Here is a 22,631-nt window from a genome sequence, read left to right on the forward strand (position 1 = left end):
TTTCATAATCAAAAGACACTACCTACTCCTGGGTGGTGTCTTATGGAGTGTGGTCTTTACCTGCTCTGTAAAGTGTCCTTTTACATAAAGTAAAAAATACTGTTTCCTACTGTTAGAAATGATAGTTTCACCTGTAGATGTTGGCCAATAAATAACAGAAACTACGCAGTACAGAAATGTCCGATATATGCTTGAGATCATTTAAAAATAGGTTGCATTAACATCGTTTGAGAGGACAAACGTTACTAAACGATCCCCAACCGGGATTCGAACCTGTAACCTTCTTGCTTAGAGGCGACAGAGCTAACCACTACACCATGAGGGTAGGGTTATCCATCAAAACGATTGATTTGGTAAAAACAAGCTTTGTGAAGGCATACACACTATTAACTTTATGTCTTTTTAAAGTTATTTCTTTTATACTTGAAATACATTTTCCTGATTGTGCTGTCACAGTTTTACTGAAGTAACATTTTGGGACGTCATATTTTGGGGCGGCAGTAGCTCATTCCATAGGTGACTTGGCTGGGAACCGCAGGGTTGCTGGTTCACGTCCACCCATGGAGCACTGACAGGTGGCCAGAGAGGTGTCAGGTCATCCCCTGGGCACTGCTGAGGTGTTGTTGAGCAAGGCACCGAACCCCCAACTGCTCAGGATGCCAATTAAGTAATCGAGCCACTGGCTTCAAAAATAAATTATAAAAATAGTGAAAAATGACCCCGAGCCAGGCACTGATTTTACAGTCAAAACCCCCAAATCATTAAAAATATATTAAGACTATTAAAATAATTGAAAGCAGCAAATCATCACATGTGAGGAGCTGGGACATGAAATATATTTTACATGTTATTATTATTTAAATAGTTATACTAATTATTTCAGCTGTATTAGTTTAATTATAGTCATTTTTATGTAATAAAAGACTTGTCACACACACACACACACACACACGACTTTGTCTGTATATTAACTCCACACATGAACACACACACACACACATGACTTTGTCTGTATATTAACTCCATACATGAACACACACACACACACATGACTTTGTCTGTGTATTAACTCCACACATGAACACACACACACACACACACACACGACTTAGTCTGTGTATTAACTCCACACATGAACACACACGCACACACACATGACTTTGTCTGTGTATTGCCTCCATACATGAACACACACACACACACACACACACACACACACACACACACACACACACGACTTAGTCTGTGTATTAACTCCACACATGAACACACACACGTCCCAAAGTCAAACAGGACTTTAATAAAGATTCATTATCATAACACTGATATAAATACATGACTCTGAACAGAAAAACCCAAATTAAAATACAAAAACATACAAAAAAACCCATAAAAGCACGTTTCTGTCTCCGCGGCTGCCCTTGAGCGTCCCTGGCGTTAACGCAGGACGGTGTTTCCGGTCTATTCTAAGGAGAAAAAGCCTTTTCAGCAGTTTTTATGCCTGAATCCTGGTGTCAAACATTTTCCAGTGTAAATCGAGGTCGGTGTTGGAGCCCGACACGACGACGTGGACACAGAGGGAGGAGTGACGGACGCTGCCGCTGCCTGTCCTCCATTATCCCTCTCTCTCTCTCTCTCTCTCTCTCTCTCTCTCTCTCTCTCTCCGTGTCGGCTCGTGGTTATGCCGTGGTTATCCCAGGACCCAGCGATCACTACGGGACGAGTTCAGCTGCACAGACTCACAGCTCTCTCCACCCTCGTGCTGAAACACACACATATTAAAGTGTTTTACTGCACAATCAAACGTGCGGGTGCGACAGCTGCGGCTCTGGAGACGGGTTACATAATAATTTTAACTCACATTTTCACCCTTTTATATCATAATTTCACCTTTTTATATCATAATTTTGACTCTTTATTTAATTCTTTCACCTTTAATCTCACATTTTCATCTTTTTATACAATTTTTTAAACTTTTTATATAATAATTTTGACTTTTTAACTAATATTTTCACCTTTTTATATAATAATTTTGACTTTTTATCTCGTATTTTCACCTTTTTATATAATAATTTTGACTTTTTATTTCATATTTTCACCTTTTTATATAATAATTTTGACTTTTTATCTCATATTTTCACCTTTTTATATAACAATCTTTACTTTTTCACTAATATTTTCACCTTTTTATATCATAATTTTTACTCTTTATTTAATTATTTCACCTTTTATCTCATATTTTCACCTTTTTATATCATAATTTTGACTTTTTAACTAATAATTTCACCTTTTTATACCAGATTTTTGACTTTTTATCTCACACTTTCACCTTTCAGCTCACATTTTCAATGTTTTAGGTCATAATTTTACAATTTTATACCATGATTTTGGGTTTTTAACTCATATTTTCACCTTTTTATATCATAGTTTTGACTTTATTATTAGTAATTTCACCTTTTATACCAGATTTTTTACGTTTTATCTCATAATTTCACATTTTATCTCATAATTTCACCTTTTTATACCATTTTTTAAACTTTTTATCTCTTAATTTTATTTTTTTTATCTCAGTTTTAAATAAATGAAGTCCCTGTTGAGTCAGATACAGACCTTGTTGGCGATGGCCCGGAGTTTCCCCAGCAGGGAGGGTTTCTTGGTGTAGACCACGTCGTCGTCAGGTTCCTCCCCTTCAGCCAGAGCGCAGCTGTCTGCGGCCGGCAGCTCACACTCCTTATTGGCCGACATCACCAGACGAGAGTACTTATACTCCAGCCTGACACACACACACACACACACACACACACACACACACACACACACACACACACACACACACACACACACACACACACACACACACACACACACACACACACACACACACACACACACACACACACACACACACACACACACACACACACACACACACACACACACACACACACACACACACACACACACACACACACACACACACACACACACACACACACACACACACACACACACACACACACACACACACACACACACACACACACACACACACACACACACACACACACACACACACACACACACACACACACACACACACACACACACACACACACACACACACACACACACACACACACACACACACACACACACACACACACACACACACACACACACACACACACACACACACACACACACACACACACACACACACACACACACACACACACACACACACACACACACCGTAAAAACATGTTATTGAGACAAATGGTAAACGGACTTGGACTTCTAAAGCGCCTTTCTAGTCTTCTGACTTCTCAAGGTGCTTTCACAGTGTTTGTCACATTCACCCGTTCACACAGACATTTACACTGATGGCAGTGGACATCTACAGACCATCTAATCTAATGTAACCATTCACACCACATTTACACACACATGCGCAGCACGGGGAGCAATTCAGGGTTCAGTGTCTTGCCCAAGGACCGGGGGAGGCGGGGATCGAACCACCAATCTCTCGAACGAAGGACGATCCACTCTTCCACTGAGTCACAGTTGCCTCGACAACCATGTGAAAGCAGAACTTTAAAAGCTGCCGTTTATTGAGTTTGGTTGGACGCCCATCTAGGGCATCAAGGGAACGTCCACACAGACCCGACTCAAGAAATCTCTGCGTCCACAGGAAACAGGTAAACCGGCTCCAAACGCTGTAGTACACATGCCGGGCCTGGGTGTGGCGCTGTAACTGCCACAGAAATACACCAACAACGGAGATGGGGATTCGAACCACTGATCTCTTGAACGGAGGACGATCCACTCTTTCACCGAGCCACCTTCGCCCATGACTCGACGACATCATGGCGAACGGGAAAAGCTGTTAGCTGATGATTTGCGACAGTGAATCAAACTGTTCTTCTAAAAAAGCACTTAGATGAAACATAAATGTGACGCATCACGAGACGATTAAGGAGATTAAAAATGAATAAATTAGTAAAAAAAGTTTATTTCTGTTACACAAACGTGGGTTAATATTTCTCCCGTTCCTCCAATTTTTTTCATAATTTGTGGAAAAACAATATAAATAATAAAAAGACCAAAACAACCAGTTTGAGAAGAAATAAAGGGTCGCTTCATTTTAACACATATGGAGGAACAAAGCTGCCAAAATCAAAACTTAAATAAACAAATAACTTGATAAATAAATAAATAAATAAATACATTTTCCATTAAATGTACCAAAGATAATATTAAAAACAAATGTAGGCATTAATTAATTTAGAAAAATGACATAAATTGATTTGTATTAATTCCCCCATTTATTTACTTTCACATCTAATTTTCCATTATATTTATTTATTTTTTAGGTATTTTATTTATTAATTTAAATATTTTTTATTATCTTTAATTATGGCAGCTTCTGTCCTCCGTAGAGCAGTTTTATAGTAGTAGTGACCTCATATTAAAACCAGAGATTATATGTTTAAAGTAAAAAATATAAATAAAGTGAAGTAAAAAAACTCTTATTTTGAAACTGTAAAAACAAAATGTGTATTTCCTGACGGACTCTGACGTCTGCACCGTTAAACACCAGTGATGTGATCTTAACATGTGTGCTGCCGCTGTGCACGTGTCTCTAACCTCTTGTTTTTCTTCCAGAAGTAGCAGGTGAGAGAGACGAGCAGCACGGCCACGAAGGCTCCGCCCCCGACGCCGACCTTCAGCCACAGAGCGATGGCCTCACACGGCGAGGAGCTCCTGGGCGGCAGCGACGCGCCTCCGCTGCACAGCTTCGGCTCGTTCCACACAAACAGAGTTTCCTGGAGAGGGACGGAGCGGGACGGAGCGGGACGGAGCGGGACGGAGCGGGACGGAGGGTCACGTGCGTTATTACACATTTAATCTTAATCCACGCAGAGATTTGACCTCATTAATCAAACGACAGCAGATTCGGGTTTAATCAGCATTAATTTAGTTTTATATAAATTGAGTTTAAATGTGAAACGCTGACTCACTCATTTGATATTTAGCTCCCAGACGTTTGGTGATTTCTCTTTTTATTATTTTATTCTTTATTCTTTTTAATATTAGTTTTAGTTTTTCACACATTCATAACTGGCTGCAAATTGAATATATTGTAAAAACCATTAAAAATCATTCAAACTTATATATTAAAATGTATTTTTAATATTTTTGACGACTAATTTTGACTTTTTATACAAAAAATTCAACTTTTTAACTCATAATTTTGACTTCTTATATTATAATTATGACTTTTAACTCATAATTTTGACTTTTTATACCATAATTTCACCTTTTAATACAATATTTTCACCTTTTTATCTAATTTTTAACTAATAATTTTTTTTAAAATCTCAATATTACCTTTTATCTCATAATTTCAACTTCTTATGTCATGATTTCACCTTTTTAACTCATGATTTTGACTTTTTAACTCATAATTTTGACTTTTTAACTCATAATTTTGACTTTTTAACTCATAATTTTGACTTTTTAACTCATAATTTCAACTTTTTATCTCATAATTTTGACTTTTTAACTCATAATTTCAACTTTTTATCTCATAATTTTGACTTTTTATCACATAATTTTGACTTTTTATCTCATAATTTTGACTTTTTAACTCATAATTTTGACTTTTTAACTCATAATTTTGACTTTTTAACTCATAATTTCAACTTTTTATCTCATAATTTTGACTTTTTATCACATAATTTTGACTTTTTATCTCATAATTTTGACTTTTTAACTCATAATTTTGACTTTTTATCTCATAATTTTGACTTTTTAACTCATAATTTTGACTTTTTATCTCATAATTTTGACTTTTTAACTCATAATTTTGACTTTTTATCTCATAATTTCAACTTTTTAACTCATAATTTTGACTTTTTAACTCATAATTTTGACTTTTTATCTCATAATTTTGACTTTTTATCTCATAATTTCTGCCTTTTTATCTCATAATTTTGACTTTTTATCTCATAATTTTGACTTTTTAACTCATAATTTTGACTTTTTAACTCATAATTTAAACTTTTTATCTCATAATTTTGACTTTTTATCTCATAATTTCAACTTTTTATCTCATAATTTTGACTTTTTATCTCATAATTTTGACTTTTTAACTCATAATTTTGACTTTTTATCTCATAATTTTGACTTTTTAACTCATAATTTTGACTTTTTAACTCATAATTTTGACTTTTTAACTCATAATTTTGACTTTTTAACTCATAATTTCAACTTTTTAACTCATAATTTAAACTTTTTATCTCATAATTTTGACTTTTTAACTCATAATTTAAACTTTTTATCTCATAATTTCAACTTTTTAACTCATAATTTAAACTTTTTATCTCATAATTTTGACTTTTTAACTCATAATTTAAACTTTTTATCTCATAATTTTGACTTTTTAACTCATAATTTTGACTTTTTAACTCATAATTTAAACTTTTTATCTCATTATTTTGACTTTTTAACTCATAATTTCACCTTTTTATGTCATAATTTTGACTTTTTAACTCATAATTTAAACTTTTTATCTCATAATTTTGACTTTTTAACTCATAATTTAAACTTTTTATCTCATAATTTCAACTTTTTAACTCATAATTTTGACTTTTTAACTCATAATTTTGACTTTTTAACTCATAATTTTGACTTTTTAACTCATAATTTTGACTTTTTAACTCATAATTTTGACTTTTTAACTCATAATTTAAACTTTTTATCTCATTATTTTGACTTTTTAACTCATAATTTTGACTTTTTAACTCATAATTTTGACTTTTTAACTCATAATTTTGACTTTTTAACTCATAATTTTGACTTTTTAACTCATAATTTAAACTTTTTAACTCATAATTTTGACTTTTTAACTCATAATTTAAACTTTTTAACTCATAATTTAAACTTTTTAACTCATAATTTCACCTTTTTATCTCATAATTTTGACTTTTTAACTCATAATTTTGACTTTTTAACTCATAATTTTGACTTTTTATTCCATAATTTTGACTTTTTAACTCATAATTTTGACTTTTTATTCCATAATTTTGACTTTTTATCTCATAATTTTGACTTTTTAACTCATAATTTAAACTTTTTAACTCATAATTTTGACTTTTTATCTCATAATTTAAACTTTTTAACTCATAATTTTGACTTTTTATCTCATAATTTTGACTTTTTAACTCATAATTTAAACTTTTTATCTCATAATTTTGACTTTTTAACTCATAATTTAAACTTTTTATCTCATAATTTTGACTTTTTAACTCATAATTTTGACTTTTTAACTCATAATTTAAACTTTTTATCTCATAATTTCAACTTTTTAACTCATAATTTTGACTTTTTAACTCATAATTTTGACTTTTTAACTCATAATTTTGACTTTTTATCTCATAATTTTGACTTTTTAACTCATAATTTTGACTTTTTAACTCATAATTTTGACTTTTTATTCCATAATTTTGACTTTTTATCTCATAATTTAAACTTTTTAACTCATAATTTTGACTTTTTAACTCATAATTTCAACTTTTTAACTCATAATTTTGACTTTTTATTCCATAATTTTGACTTTTTATCTCATAATTTTGACTTTTTATTCCATAATTTTAACTTTTTATCTCATAATTTTAACTTTTTATCTCATAATTTTGACTTTTTATCTCATAATTTCAACTTTTTAACTCATAATTTTAACTTTTTATCTCATAATTTCAACGTTTTAACTCATAATTTTGACTTTTTATCTCATAATTTCAACTTTTTAACTCATAATTTTGACTTTTTAACTCATAATTTTGACTTTTTAACTCATAATTTCAACTTTTTAACTTATAATTTTGACTTTTTAACTCATAATTTTGACTTTTTATTCCATAATTTTGACTTTTTAACTCATAATTTTGACTTTTTAACTCATAATTTAAACTTTTTAACTCATAATTTTGACTTTTTAACTCATAATTTTGACTTTTTATCTCATAATTTAAACTTTTTAACTCATAATTTTGACTTTTTATCTCATAATTTTGACTTTTTAACTCATAATTTTGACTTTTTAACTCATAATTTTGACTTTTTAACTCATAATTTCACCTTTTTAACTCATAATTTTGACTTTTTAACTCATAATTTAAACTTTTTATCTCATAATTTTGACTTTTTATCTCATAATTTCAACTTTTTATCTCATAATTTTGACTTTTTATCTCATAATTTTGACTTTTTAACTCATAATTTTGACTTTTTATCTCATAATTTTGACTTTTTAACTCATAATTTTGACTTTTTAACTCATAATTTTGACTTTTTAACTCATAATTTTGACTTTTTAACTCATAATTTAAACTTTTTATCTCATAATTTTGACTTTTTAACTCATAATTTAAACTTTTTATCTCATAATTTCAACTTTTTAACTCATAATTTTGACTTTTTAACTCATAATTTTGACTTTTTAACTCATAATTTTGACTTTTTAACTCATAATTTTGACTTTTTAACTCATAATTTAAACTTTTTATCTCATTATTTTGACTTTTTAACTCATAATTTCACCTTTTTATGTCATAATTTTGACTTTTTAACTCATAATTTAAACTTTTTATCTCATAATTTTGACTTTTTAACTCATAATTTAAACTTTTTATCTCATAATTTCAACTTTTTAACTCATAATTTTGACTTTTTAACTCATAATTTTGACTTTTTAACTCATAATTTTGACTTTTTAACTCATAATTTTGACTTTTTAACTCATAATTTTGACTTTTTAACTCATAATTTTGACTTTTTAACTCATAATTTAAACTTTTTATCTCATTATTTTGACTTTTTAACTCATAATTTCACCTTTTTATGTCATAATTTTGACTTTTTAACTCATAATTTAAACTTTTTATCTCATTATTTTGACTTTTTAACTCATAATTTTGACTTTTTAACTCATAATTTCAACTTTTTAACTCATAATTTCACCTTTTTATCTCATAATTTTGACTTTTTAACTCATAATTTTGACTTTTTAACTCATAATTTTGACTTTTTATTCCATAATTTTGACTTTTTAACTCATAATTTTGACTTTTTATTCCATAATTTTGACTTTTTATCTCATAATTTTGACTTTTTAACTCATAATTTAAACTTTTTAACTCATAATTTTGACTTTTTATCTCATAATTTTGACTTTTTAACTCATAATTTAAACTTTTTATCTCATAATTTTGACTTTTTAACTCATAATTTTGACTTTTTATCTCATAATTTTGACTTTTTAACTCATAATTTAAACTTTTTAACTCATAATTTTGACTTTTTATCTCATAATTTTGACTTTTTAACTCATAATTTAAACTTTTTATCTCATAATTTTGACTTTTTAACTCATAATTTTGACTTTTTAACTCATAATTTAAACTTTTTATCTCATAATTTTGACTTTTTAACTCATAATTTAAACTTTTTATCTCATAATTTTGACTTTTTATCTCATAATTTCAACTTTTTATCTCAATTTCAACTTTTTAACTCATAATTTTGACTTTTTAACTCATAATTTTGACTTTTTAACTCATAATTTTGACTTTTTATTCCATAATTTTGACTTTTTATCTCATAATTTAAACTTTTTAACTCATAATTTTGACTTTTTATTCCATAATTTTGACTTTTTATCTCATAATTTAAACTTTTTAACTCATAATTTTGACTTTTTAACTCATAATTTCAACTTTTTAACTCATAATTTTGACTTTTTATTCCATAATTTTGACTTTTTATCTCATAATTTTGACTTTTTATTCCATAATTTTAACTTTTTATCTCATAATTTTAACTTTTTATCTCATAATTTTGACTTTTTATCTCATAATTTCAACTTTTTAACTCATAATTTTAACTTTTTATCTCATAATTTCAACGTTTTAACTCATAATTTTGACTTTGTAACTCATAATTTAAACTTTTTAACTCATAATTTTGACTTTTTATCTCATAATTTTGACTTTTTAACTCATAATTTTGACTTTTTAACTCATAATTTTGACTTTTTAACTCATAATTTCAACTTTTTATCTCATAATTTTGACTTTTTAACTCATAATTTAAACTTTTTAACTCATAATTTAAACTTTTTAACTCATAATTTTAACTTTTTAACTCATAATTTAAACTTTTTAACTCATAATTTTGACTTTTTAACTCATAATTTAAACTTTTTAACTCATAATTTTGACTTTTTAACTCATAATTTAAACTTTTTAACTCATAATTTTGACTTTTTAACTCATAATTTTGACTTTTTAACTCATAATTTTGACTTTTTAACTCATAATTTAAACTTTTTAACTCATAATTTTGACTTTTTAACTCATAATTTAAACTTTTTAACTCATAATTTTGACTTTTTAACTCATAATTTTGACTTTTTAACTCATAATTTCGACTTTTTATCTCATAATTTTGACTTTTTATCTCATAATTTTGACTTTTTATCTCATAATTTTGACTTTTTATCTCATAATTTTGACTTTTTATCTCATAATTTTGACTTTTTAACTCATAATTTCAACTTTTTAACTCATAATTTCAACTTTTTATCTCATAATTTTGACTTTTTATCTCATAATTTTTACTTTTTAACTCATAATTTTGACTTTTTAACTCATAATTTTGACTTTTTATCTCATAATTTTGACTTTTTAACTCATAATTTTGACTTTTTAACTCATAATTTTGACTTTTTATTTAATAATTTTGACTTTTTATCTCATAATTTTGACTTTTTATCTCATAATTTCAACTTTTTAACTCATAATTTTGACTTTTTAACTCATAATTTTGACTTTTTAACTCATAATTTCAACTTTTTAACTCATAATTTTGACTTTTTAACTCATAATTTTGACTTTTTAACTCATAATTTCAACTTTTTAACTCATAATTTTGACTTTTTATCTCATAATTTTCACTTTTTAACTCATAATTTTGACTTTTTAACTCATAATTTTGACTTTTTATCTCATAATTTTCACTTTTTAACTCATAATTTTGACTTTTTATCTCATAATTTTGACTTTTTATCTCATAATTTTGACTTTTTATCTCATAATTTTGACTTTTTATCTCATAATTTATTTATTTTTATCTCAATTTCACCTTTTATATCATAATTTCAACATCTTGATTTCACCTTTTTATCTCATAATCTTGAATGTTTAACTAATATATTTCTATTTCTAATCTCTGTCTCATTTTTTTTTTACTTTTGTGTCTCATGATTTTGATTTATCTAATAATTAAGATTTACCGTGGGGACGTTTATTATTCATTTTAAAGTTTCCATCTTTTCTTGATTTACTGGATCATCTTCGGGGTAATGTTGCAGAATGAAAGCAGGTGGTAGCAGGTGTGTTACCTGGACGCCTCCCTTGCACGCGCCCTCTATCCGGTGGTAGTCGTCCTCGGCGCAGCGCGGACAGGCGCTGGCGCTCTCCCACAGGAAGTGAAAGGTGCATCCATCACATGTTCCTGCAGGACAGGAGCTGCACAAACACAGAGAATCACTCAGACTTTATATTTATTTTCTGACACTTTCAAATCTTTTATGTTAATATAAAACATTTTAATATCAAATGTGTTTTATTCCTTTATACTGCACCGCCCCAAAGCCTGAATATGACATCAGCACCCACCTGGGCACAGTGACCTCTCCGCGTTCAGACTTCCCCGGGTTACAGCGAACAGTGATGACTGAGCTGCGACCCTGATCACATGACGCCGTTGCCTGCGATGACCTGAAAGAAAACAAGGGTCTCTTCTTATTATAATAATTTCAACTTTTTATACCATCATTTTGACTTTTTATCTCTGATTTCATCTTTTTATATCATAATTTCAACTTTTTAGCTCAGAATTTTGACTTTTTAACTTATAATTTCACCTTTTTATCTCAAAATTTTGACTTTTAAGTAATAATTTCACCTCTTTATACCATTTTCTAAACTTTTCATCACATATTTTCATCTTTTTATCTCATAATTTATTTATTTTTATCTCAATTTTACCTTTTATATCATAATTTCAACTTCTCATGTCATGATTTTACCCCTTTATCACCAAATTTCACCTTTTTATCTCATAAGTTTGAATTTTTAACAAATAATTTCTATTCATAAGCTCCGCCTCCTCCCCCGTCTCTCGTACTGTACCTGTAGAAGAAGTTGATGTCTGGAACATCCTTTGAGTTTTCAGGGAAAAGATCTAGTTTAGCGTTCACGCCATCCAGAACAGAGTCTACGGTCGCTCCTGCAGAAGAAGAAGGAGAAGAAGAAGAGGAAGAAGAAGAAGAAGAAGAAGAAATCAAGCCAGTTATCCCGCAGAGCCACAGACATTTATCAAAGCGACGGCCATACCGATGAAAGCGTCTGCGAGGCTGATGGACTGGGAGGAAATGGCCATCCTGAAGCCCCGCCCATCCGCGGGGATGATGGTTGATTGACAGATGAAGCTGTCCACCGAGTTGACGAACTGAGCCGCGTCGCTCTGGTCCTCTTTGCTCGACACGTCGGTGACGTTATCCGTGCAGACGGCGGCTCTCGTCCCCTGTGACAGACACCGACACGAACACGCAGAGAGCATGAGGTTTATCTGTCAGTTGCTATGGTTACATGTGAGGAGATAATTTAATCACACTTCAGTGAATCTTCAAAACAAGAAAAGGAAAATGTCAGTTTGTAAATGCAGCAGGGATATTCAGGGAAGTCTGGTGGGAACGTTGCGGCATTCGAGAACCGCCGTCCAGGATATTTTCTTTTTCTCTCGAGATCACAAGTTAATTATCCCTCGTTATCTTCATAAAACAAGAGATTATTAAGTTGTTATCACGGAAAACAAAAGCTTGTATGGCCGTCTGAGGTCTATGGAACGATTTGTAAACAAAATGACGCATCTTGCCTATACGTCATCACGCTGCCTATACGCTGTGATGACGGCACGCTAGCTGGCCACAGCCCGTTTAGGAGAGGTGGGCTTTTGTAAAGCACGTTTGCACATGTACGAGCAAGAGTGTGCGCACGTGTATGAGTAAGAGACCTACGGCGGTTCTGAGGTCATTTCCTGTGCGCCTGTTGGGACGTAGAAAAAAGAAGGAGGGACCATGCGCGGACATTTAAAACAATGGCGGTGAAAGGTTCACGTTGGTGTGATGTGGAGGTGGAGTGTTTACTGCAGATTTGGTCGATGAAAAGATTCAAAAACAGTCGACAAGACGCACAAAAACTCAGAGGTCTACGGAAAGATTTGGAAACAAAGCCACGCATCGCCATGACGTCATCAATGCGTGTGACGTGTTACGGCGTGATGACGTATAGGCAGCAAGAAGCATTCTCCGAGGCCCAGGTAGTGTGAGTACAAACGGGCCTGGAGGGGGGGACAAGGACCCTAAAGCACGGGGCACGGGACGGAGGCACAGTGGGAGTGCGCCTTAATTAATCTTCTTCTTATTTACTGTAAATTTGAGCCATTCTAGTCTCTGCACTGAAATAGCGACTGCAGCAAACATACGATGACATCGAGGATGCGTGAAATCACCTTGTGGCCGCACAGGCTGATGTTGAACAGGTGAAGGTACTTTGTGCCTTTAGAGGTGAAACTCGGCCCGATGGTCAGCGAGGCCACGTGGCTCAGCGGGCGGAGGTCAAAGGTCAGCGTGCGGTTGTTCTCTGTGTGGGAGAAGGAGCAGTCGCTGAAGCACCGAGAGTGTTCCTGAAACCAAAGGAAACACATTAGTAAATACATTCATATAATAATAAATATTCTGTGGTAACGAGGGTGTGAGAATGACGACAATTACAGCCGGATGATACAGCAAAAAAATGATCCATAGGCAAGGTTTGAGGTGGGTCATCAAGGCGATTCTTTATTCATTGCCCTTGGCAAACCGTATAGGCACATCACGATCACCAAACAAAAGAGAACCCCAGGTTGCCAAAATGGCGCCTATTTATAGGGTGTCAACCTATTACCCTGGAAGAATCCATTCTCCAGGATCCCTGGCCTAAAACATTTTTAACCCACCATTGTTTTTATTTCTGTATCTGCACCCCATCATCTGTGACTTATATATATCCTACTCTACATCCACTGACAGAGAAAATACACCAATACACTTCATATTACCTCCACTAAAATACAATACACACATTTACCACCCCCACACCAATTTACACTTGGCTGCCCCCGGAACTATATAAGTGGCGTCCGTTTCCTGGGGAAGCCTTTTGCCTGCACACCCGGAAGACAAAAGACTGGTGAGTACACAACACTCTTGATTTATCCACTGCACACTCATTAAGCAACACAATACATTTTTAACTTAGCTCCTTGTTTGATCAATTAACAACTTAATAGGCATTTAACCCCATGTCCCTCTGCTCTAGGTAAACTGCGTGGCCTACACAGCACCTATCAGCAAGATCAAGACCCGCCAAACATCAATCACATGGCTACAAATAGTGTTAAAATGTATTGTGCAAATCTCTAATAAAGTGCTGTTGCTCTTCTTAAAGTGTCTGTGCAATTATTAAAGTGCATCTGTATTCATACTCGGTCTAAAGTGCGTGGTGCCATGTGTGCAAAACTGGTGACGATGTGCTCTTCGTCACATTTCCTCCTCCCTCTCCCCAAAGAGAACAGTACCTCATTCCTCTGACACTCTGGACAAACAGTCCGCCACCACATTTGACTTCCCCGACCTGTAGTGCACCGTGAAGTCATAGGGCTGCAGAGCCAGATACCATCCAGCGATGCGCATGTTGGCATCCCTCATGCGATGCAGCCACTGTAGAGCCCGGTGATCAGTTTCCAGGAGGAAGTGCCGTCCCAGCAGATAATATCTGAGGGTGTCGATGGCCCACTTCATCGCTAAGCACTCCTTTTCTACTGTAGAGTACCTTGTCTCTCTGTCCAGCAGCTTCCGACTTAGAAACACCACGGGTCTTCTCTCTCCTTCCACCTCCTGCAGCAACACTGCTCCCAGGCCCACTCCGGAAGCGTCCGTCTGCAGGATGAAAGGCTTCTCAAAATCAGGACTGTGTAGGACTGGGTGAGTGCAGATGGATTCCTTGAGGTCCCTGAAGGCTCTGTCACATTCATCAGTCCATTGAATCTTGTTTGGAGCAGAGGCTTTGGTTAGATCATTCAACAAAACAGCTTTATCCGCAAAATGAGGCACAAACTTACGATACCAGCCCACCAGACCAAGGAATCCCCTCAACCTCTTTTTGGTAGTGGGAACAGGAAAGGATTGGATGGCCTCCATTTTCCCCAAGCTGTGGTCTAATTTGTCCAAAACCAATGACGTAACCCAAGTACTCCACTTCTCTTTGGGCAACAGCACACTTGTGAGGGTTAATGGTGAGGCCGGCTGCCCCTATTTTCTGCAGCACCTGCTGCAGATGAACCATATGCTCCTCCCATGATTGGCTGAAGATAACTACATCATCCAAATATGCAGCCACACAGTCAGACAAATCCCTCAAAACATGGTCCATTAGTCTTTGAAATGTGGCTGGCGCCCCCTGGAGACCAAATGGCATGACCTTAAACTGATACATACCGAATGGTGTTCTGAAAGCTGTCATCTCCTTGGCATCTGGTGCCAAGGCGACCTGCCAGTAGCCCTTGCTGAGGTCCAGTGTGGTGATGTACCGAGCTCTTCCAACTCGCTCCACCAGATCATCAATCCGAGGCATTGGGTATGGGTCAAAGTTGGACACTGTATTCAGGTATCTGAAATCAATACAAAATCGGAGTGTACCATCCTTCTTTGGGACCAACACAATGGGACTGCACCACTCACTGCAGGAAATCTCTATTATTCCCAGCTCCAACATCAGCTTAATTTCCTTCTGCAGCAGAGGAATCAACCGCTCAGGAATCCTATAGCTTTTCTGACGCACTGGGGCCTCTCCCTTCAGCCGAATCCTATGTTGCACCAGTGAGGTGAAACCTGGTGTCTCTCTGAAGAGCTCTGGGTCAAGCAGGGGCTTCACCTCTGCCTGCCGGGTGAGGGACAGATGTGACAGGTCCACTTCTGGGCCCTCGGCTGTTGTGGCAGTAGCTGGGAAGAACTTGTCAACAGTATCCTCCTCCTGAACCGCACGGACCAAAAGCTGCTGGTGCACAGGCTCTGAACGCACCTGGAACTCCTTAAGCAGGTTAACATGAAAAGTCTGATATTTTTTAAACCTGTTGTGCATAAAAAGTTCATATGTGACCGTGCCCATGCGTTTGCTGATTTCATATGGCCCATGCCATTTAGTCAGTAACTTGCTTTCACTGGTTGGCAGCAGTAACAGCACTTTTTGACCTGGGTGAAAGACCCGCTCTCTGGCCTTTTGATCATACCACACCTTCTGGTTTCGTTGAGCTGACTCCATGTGTTCATGTGCAAGCGCCGTCATCTCCTCCAGTCTCTCCCTCATTTTTACCACATATGCCACCACATTTTCTCCTTCTGGCTTCGAACTCTCCCAGTAGTCTTTGAGCAGGTCCAGTGGTCCTCTCACCTGGCGCCCATACAACAGTTCAAACGGAGAGAAACCTGTAGATGCCTGTGGGACCTCTCTGTAGGCAAACAGAAGGTATGGCAGCCAGCGGTCCCAATCGGAGCCTGTGTGGGATACAAACTTGCGCAGCATGTTTTTCAGTGTCTGGTTATAGCGCTCCACCAGTCCATCCGTCTGGGGGTGGTAAGGGGTGGTCTTAATGCCCTTTACTCCTAACACTTGATAAACCTGCTGCAACAGTTTGGACAAAAAATTAGTCCCACAGTCTGTTAAAATCTCCTTGGGTATGCCCACTCTAGAAAAAAGTTGCACAAGGCAATCTGCTACTTGTCTAGCTTTGAAAGATCTGAGGGGGAAGGCTTCAGGGTACCGTGTGGCATAGTCGCAGACAACCAAAATATAACGGTGGCCTGAGGAACTTTTCTCTATTGGGCCTACAATGTCCATGCCTATCCTCTCAAAGGGTGTATCAATGATGGGTAACGACTGTAATTGGGCACGTACGACTCCTTTAGCAGAGGTTAGTTGGCAGGTTTCACATGAAGCACAGAAATGAGAGACTTGAGTGTACATCCCTGGCCAAACAAAACGGCTTGCAATCCTGTATAGAGTTTTCTGGAAAGCCATGTGGCCTGCCCATGGAATTGAATGACCCATCTCCATAACTCTCTGCCTAAACTGTTGTGGCAGCGCTAAAGTCTCAGTTTTTCCCTTTTTCTGATAGAGAAGACCCTCCTTCACCATGTAGGTGGCATCATCTAAACAGCTTGGGTTATTTTGCTGAACACCCTCTACATCTGTCACCCTTTCAAACCAGTGCTTCAGTGTCACATCTTGCTTTTGCAGTGAGCTCAGATCTGGGGGAAACTCAAAATCAAGCAGTTCTGGTGGTTTAGGAGGGCTTTGTGCTCCTTGTCTAAGTGAACCTTTTAGCTTCTCCTGCCTTCTCTGTGCTCTTGACTTGTGAGGTTTCACTGGCCCTGCTTCCCAGTCTACCCCAAAGAAAGGCAGCTCTCTGAGGACTCCCTCTGCACTCTGTGCTCTGGTGGTGACATTACATTGTTTTACAGGCAACGTGACTGAATCACTCAGTGGCCTACTGAAATCGGCAACTGAACTCTGACCATCACTGCTCCTGTCAAGTTTGCATATTGGCTGGGTCATAAGGTCATAGAGTGTGGGTACATCATTGCCTAAAATTACAGCATATGGCAATGTTGGCGCTAATGCCACAGACAACAGAAAAGTCTGTCCCGCCACCGTCAGATAAACTTCAGCGGTAGGATAAACATGCTCATCTCCATGAATACAGCTTATACGTGATCTGTCTTCACTCCATTTATCTCTGGGGACTAAACCTGACAAAACCACAGTCTGAAAACATGCAGAGTCAAGTAATGCCACTTCACGCTTTCCATTGACCAGAACTGGGGCTGTACGGCCTGCATCCCTCACTGTGCCTACTGTGGCTGGTCTCGGGGCAGAACAAAGGAAAGATGGTTTAGTGTGGCTCAAGACCGGACAAAATGGTTTTGTGTGCCCTAAACCATTACAGTGGTAACACCTGACATCATTTTTCGAGGCTCGGGGGGGAGACTTTTTAGCATAGCTTGTGGCCTGGGGAGTAAACTGCCTATCACTTGAAAACCCTCTACCTCGTGGCTGACCAAACCCCTGTTCACCCCCAGAGGACTTACTTGAATGGTCCCGGTGGTTCTCCCAGCCAAAGGTGGCAGCTCGGCTTCCATTTCTGGCTGATGTGAAGACGTCGGCCAGTCGTGCAGCTTCCTCTGCTGTCTTGGGGTCATGCTCTCTGATCCAGATCTCCAGCTCTGGATGGACCATCCTGAGGTACTGTTCAAGTATCATAGTCTCTACTAGTTCTTTAACTGTTGATTTCTCTGGCTTAACCCATTTGCAAAAAAGGTCTTTTAGACGCACATACAGCTCTCTTGGAGTTTCACCAGACTCAATCTTGAGGGACCGGAATCTTCTTCGGTAAGTATCCGGTGTAATTTCATATTTTGCCAGAATTGCTGCTTTAACTTTTTCATATCTTTCAGATTCTTTCATGTCCATCAGAACATAAGCACTGCGTGCTTTGCCAGTGAGCAGAGGGACCAGACGCACAGCCCATCCATCTTTAGGCCAGTGACAAACCTGGGCCATCCTTTCAAACGTTGTTAAGAAATGCTCAATGTCATCATCTGGAGATAATGGAAGTAGTTTGGGTTCCCTCTGTCTGACAACCCAACTTGCCTGGCTCATCATTTCATCTGGGTCATCAAAATCATAATTTTCGTCATCTATTTGTCGGTGCCGACTCCCATCCATAGTGTCCGGCTCTGTTCTTTGTTCTTCTCTCCTCATGTTTACTTGTTGCTGCATTTGGGAGACTTGAGACTGCATGCGTCTCCATCGCTGTTCTTGAAGAGAGGACTCTTTCTCTCTTTGGTGGTCTCTCTCTGTTTGTGCTCGCATGAGTGATTTCACCAGACCTGCTAATTCATCCAGCTTGCCTTCTGTCTTAGGATCTGTCATGGTGTCTGGCCCGCTTGGCCCCTCATCTGGTTCTTCTTGGCCATCGCTCTTCCCCTTCCTTGGCATCATTTACTGTAACGTGGATCCCACTTCTGACACCACTTGTGAGAATGACGACAATTACAGCCGGATGATACAGCAAAAAAATGATCCATAGGCAAGGTTTGAGGTGGGTCATCAAGGCGATTCTTTATTCATTGCCCTTGGCAAACCGTATAGGCACATCACGATCACCAAACAAAAGAGAACCCCAGGTTGCCAAAATGGCGCCTATTTATAGGGTGTCAACCTATTACCCTGGAAGAATCCATTCTCCAGGATCCCTGGCCTAAAACATTTTTAACCCACCATTGTTTTTATTTCTGTATCTGCACCCCATCATCTGTGACTTATATATATCCTACTCTACATCCACTGACAGAGAAAATACACCAATACACTTCATATTACCTCCACTAAAATACAATACACACATTTACCACCCCCACACCAATTTACACTTGGCTGCCCCCGGAACTATATAAGTGGCGTCCGTTTCCTGGGGAAGCCTTTTGCCTGCACACCCGGAAGACAAAAGACTGGTGAGTACACAACACTCTTGATTTATCCACTGCACACTCATTAAGCAACACAATACATTTTTAACTTAGCTCCTTGTTTGATCAATTAACAACTTAATAGGCATTTAACCCCATGTCCCTCTGCTCTAGGTAAACTGCGTGGCCTACACAGCACCTATCAGCAAGATCAAGACCCGCCAAACATCAATCACATGGCTACAAATAGTGTTAAAATGTATTGTGCAAATCTCTAATAAAGTGCTGTTGCTCTTCTTAAAGTGTCTGTGCAATTATTAAAGTGCATCTGTATTCATACTCGGTCTAAAGTGCGTGGTGCCATGTGTGCAAAACTGGTGACGATGTGCTCTTCGTCACAGAGGGATTTGAAACTGGATCATTTAATGAAAATAAAACAAATATATAGATATTTTTGACAGTACAGTGGTATCAGTATCATCTCCGTCGTAGTGGAGGAGGCCTCTGTACCTTGTTGCTAATACTCCCAGGCCCACAGGAGACACATGCGTCCTGGCCGTAGGTGTGGCGCCCTGCCAGGTGCGTGTTGGGCGGGCACTCCTGGCACCGGTTGGTGTCTCTGTCGATGTAGAAGCCGGCGGGGCAGGGCACGCAGGAGGAACCGGCACGCTGGGAGTTCTGGGGGACCAGAGCGCAGGCCCGACACGCGGACGCCACCCCGTCCAGGACGTTGGTCACGCTGATGGAGTACAGCTTCACCGTGTCACCGACGAAACGACGCAACTACAAACACACACACACAAAGAAACAACTGATGTACAAATATGTTCCTAAATCATGAATGAAAGTGCATTTATTGTCACATTCTGCATTTCCGCATAGTTTAAATGTTGTTAATAACACGTCACTTAATTTATGTTTACCTTCAAACAGGATTATAATTTTAAAGAAATCATGTTTTTCTTTTAATCATTATATTATTGTTTGTATTTTTTGCTTTTTTGAACATTATCTTGTTGAATTTTATACATTTCAAATAATATTTTGGAATAAATGCTTCAATAAATCTGTTTTTAAAAATATTTTATATTGCAACGGTAGATAAGAAGATATTTACATGGTGAGATTTTTGATAAATAATCATCAGTAACGTGGATATAATGTGGTTAAAGGCAAAAAACAGACATAACTTTATTGTAACGCAGCCTTTAAAACCAGGAAAATACAACACTTATTATGTCATATTATGATATTCATAACCTAAGACGATATCTCGTCTCATGTCCAGACCTAATTTTAGTAACAGGTATTGCAAACAAGCGCAGGCTGTAAATCCTGTGGTGTCCCCATAAAAAGGAAATAAATAAATAAAATGCTAAAAAAGACGTCTACCATTTCCATTCCCTCTAAGGGCGCACTCACACTGTCCATCCGTACCGTGCCCAAATAGGTTCCACGGGTAAAGTCTGGTTCCTTTGACCAGTGTGAGTGCAACTGTACCACGCCTATTTGCGGCACACTTGCCGTCCACAGCCCGTTTGGGAGAGGTGGGCTTTTGTAAAGCACGTTTGCACATGTACGAGCACGAGCGTGCGCACGTGTACAAGCAAGAGGCCTACGGCGGTTCTGATGTCATTTCCTGTGCGCCTGTTGGGACATAGAAAAAAGAAGGAGGGAGCATGCGCGGACATTTAAAACAATGGCGGTGAAAGGTTCACGTTGGTGTGATGCGGAGGTGGAGTGTTTACTGCAGATTTGGTCGATGAAAAGATTCAAAAACAGTCGACAAGACGCACAAAAACTCAGAGGTCTACGGAAAGATCTGGAAACAAAGCCACGCATCGCCATGACGTCATCAATGCGTGTGACGTGTTACGGCGTGATGACGTATAGGCAGCAAGAAGCATTCTCCGAGGCCCAGGTAGTGTGAGTACAAACGGGCCTGGAGGGGGGGACAAGGACCCTAAAGCACGGGGCACGGGACGGAGGCACAGTGTGATTGCGTCCTGAAAGTCTGGGATTATCAAAGTAATTCTGATTCATCCTCTGAGGATCATGAAGGTCTACACGATATTTAATCCACCTGATCGTTGTTGGGATATTTCAGGGTATTTCACGTTTAATAAGTGGCTAAAAAACACAACAGCCTCTTACGGAGAATGACACACACAGGTACATAACGTTCCCTTACGTCCAGAGCGTGGTTCGTCCTCTGGAAGGCCCACGTAAATGTGACAGAGGCGTTCCTGGTCATGCTGTGAGTGTACGACTGTTTCCCTTTACTGCCTTCCCAGGACTCCACCACTGTGGTGCTCTTCCTGTTCACATCCTGCAGGGGGCGTCACAGTGAAACAGTTAAAAGGGGGAAATATTGGTCGGACAACATAGAGAACACTGTAACGAACAGCAGAGATGAAAGAGACTATTGTAGCTTTCTGGTAAATTTACTTTCTGCTCGTAAAAGAGCTGCAACTAACAATTATCATCATCATTAATTTTGATTAATTTATTAATTGATTAATAGTTTGGTCTGTAAAGTCAGTGTCAGTGTCAAGATGACGTCCACAACTCAAATATCTTCAGTTTACTGTCACTGAGGAGGAAATAAACCAGACAAAATTTACGTTTTCTTGACTCAAAAAATGATTATTTGTTCCTTAAAACAGTGATATAATCTGCTGCAGCTCTAGCGCATAAACACACATTCAAAGCACACACACCATCATGAAGTAGAGCTCACAGTCGCCTGAGCAGATGGTCTCAAACACGAAGGTTATGGAGCCAAACTCACTGCCGGTCATCCCTGAGAGTGAAGCTGGGACTCTGCCACAGAACACACACATACACACACACACACACACGCACACACACACACACACACGCGCGCACACACACACACACAAACGGGATTTAGTTGACATAGAGAGAAATACAGCAT

General features: G+C 36.9%; 1 protein-coding gene across 1 annotated transcript in view; it reads right to left on the reverse strand.

Annotated features, from left to right (window-relative positions):
• Nucleotides 1–1,690: 1,690 nt before the first annotated feature.
• The window catches only part of LOC310962695 (endosome/lysosome-associated apoptosis and autophagy regulator family member 2-like), a gene marked incomplete at both ends in the record, with an annotated part of 31,611 nt that continues 10,670 nt past the window's right edge, over nt 1,691–22,631 (reverse strand). The window contains 11 exons of the mRNA XM_083935229.1: nt 1,691–1,762; nt 2,611–2,773; nt 4,648–4,826; nt 11,465–11,591; nt 11,742–11,843; nt 12,258–12,354; nt 12,462–12,651; nt 13,639–13,812; nt 20,204–20,476; nt 21,885–22,022; nt 22,414–22,516. Of these exons, the coding sequence (XP_083791355.1) occupies nt 1,691–1,762; nt 2,611–2,773; nt 4,648–4,826; nt 11,465–11,591; nt 11,742–11,843; nt 12,258–12,354; nt 12,462–12,651; nt 13,639–13,812; nt 20,204–20,476; nt 21,885–22,022; nt 22,414–22,516 (1,618 nt within the window). The remainder of the gene's footprint in view (nt 1,763–2,610; nt 2,774–4,647; nt 4,827–11,464; nt 11,592–11,741; nt 11,844–12,257; nt 12,355–12,461; nt 12,652–13,638; nt 13,813–20,203; nt 20,477–21,884; nt 22,023–22,413; nt 22,517–22,631) is intronic.

This window comes from Echiichthys vipera (genome assembly GCF_963691815.1).
Source record: "Echiichthys vipera genome assembly, chromosome: 20".
Taxonomy (NCBI): domain Eukaryota; kingdom Metazoa; phylum Chordata; class Actinopteri; order Perciformes; family Trachinidae; genus Echiichthys; species Echiichthys vipera.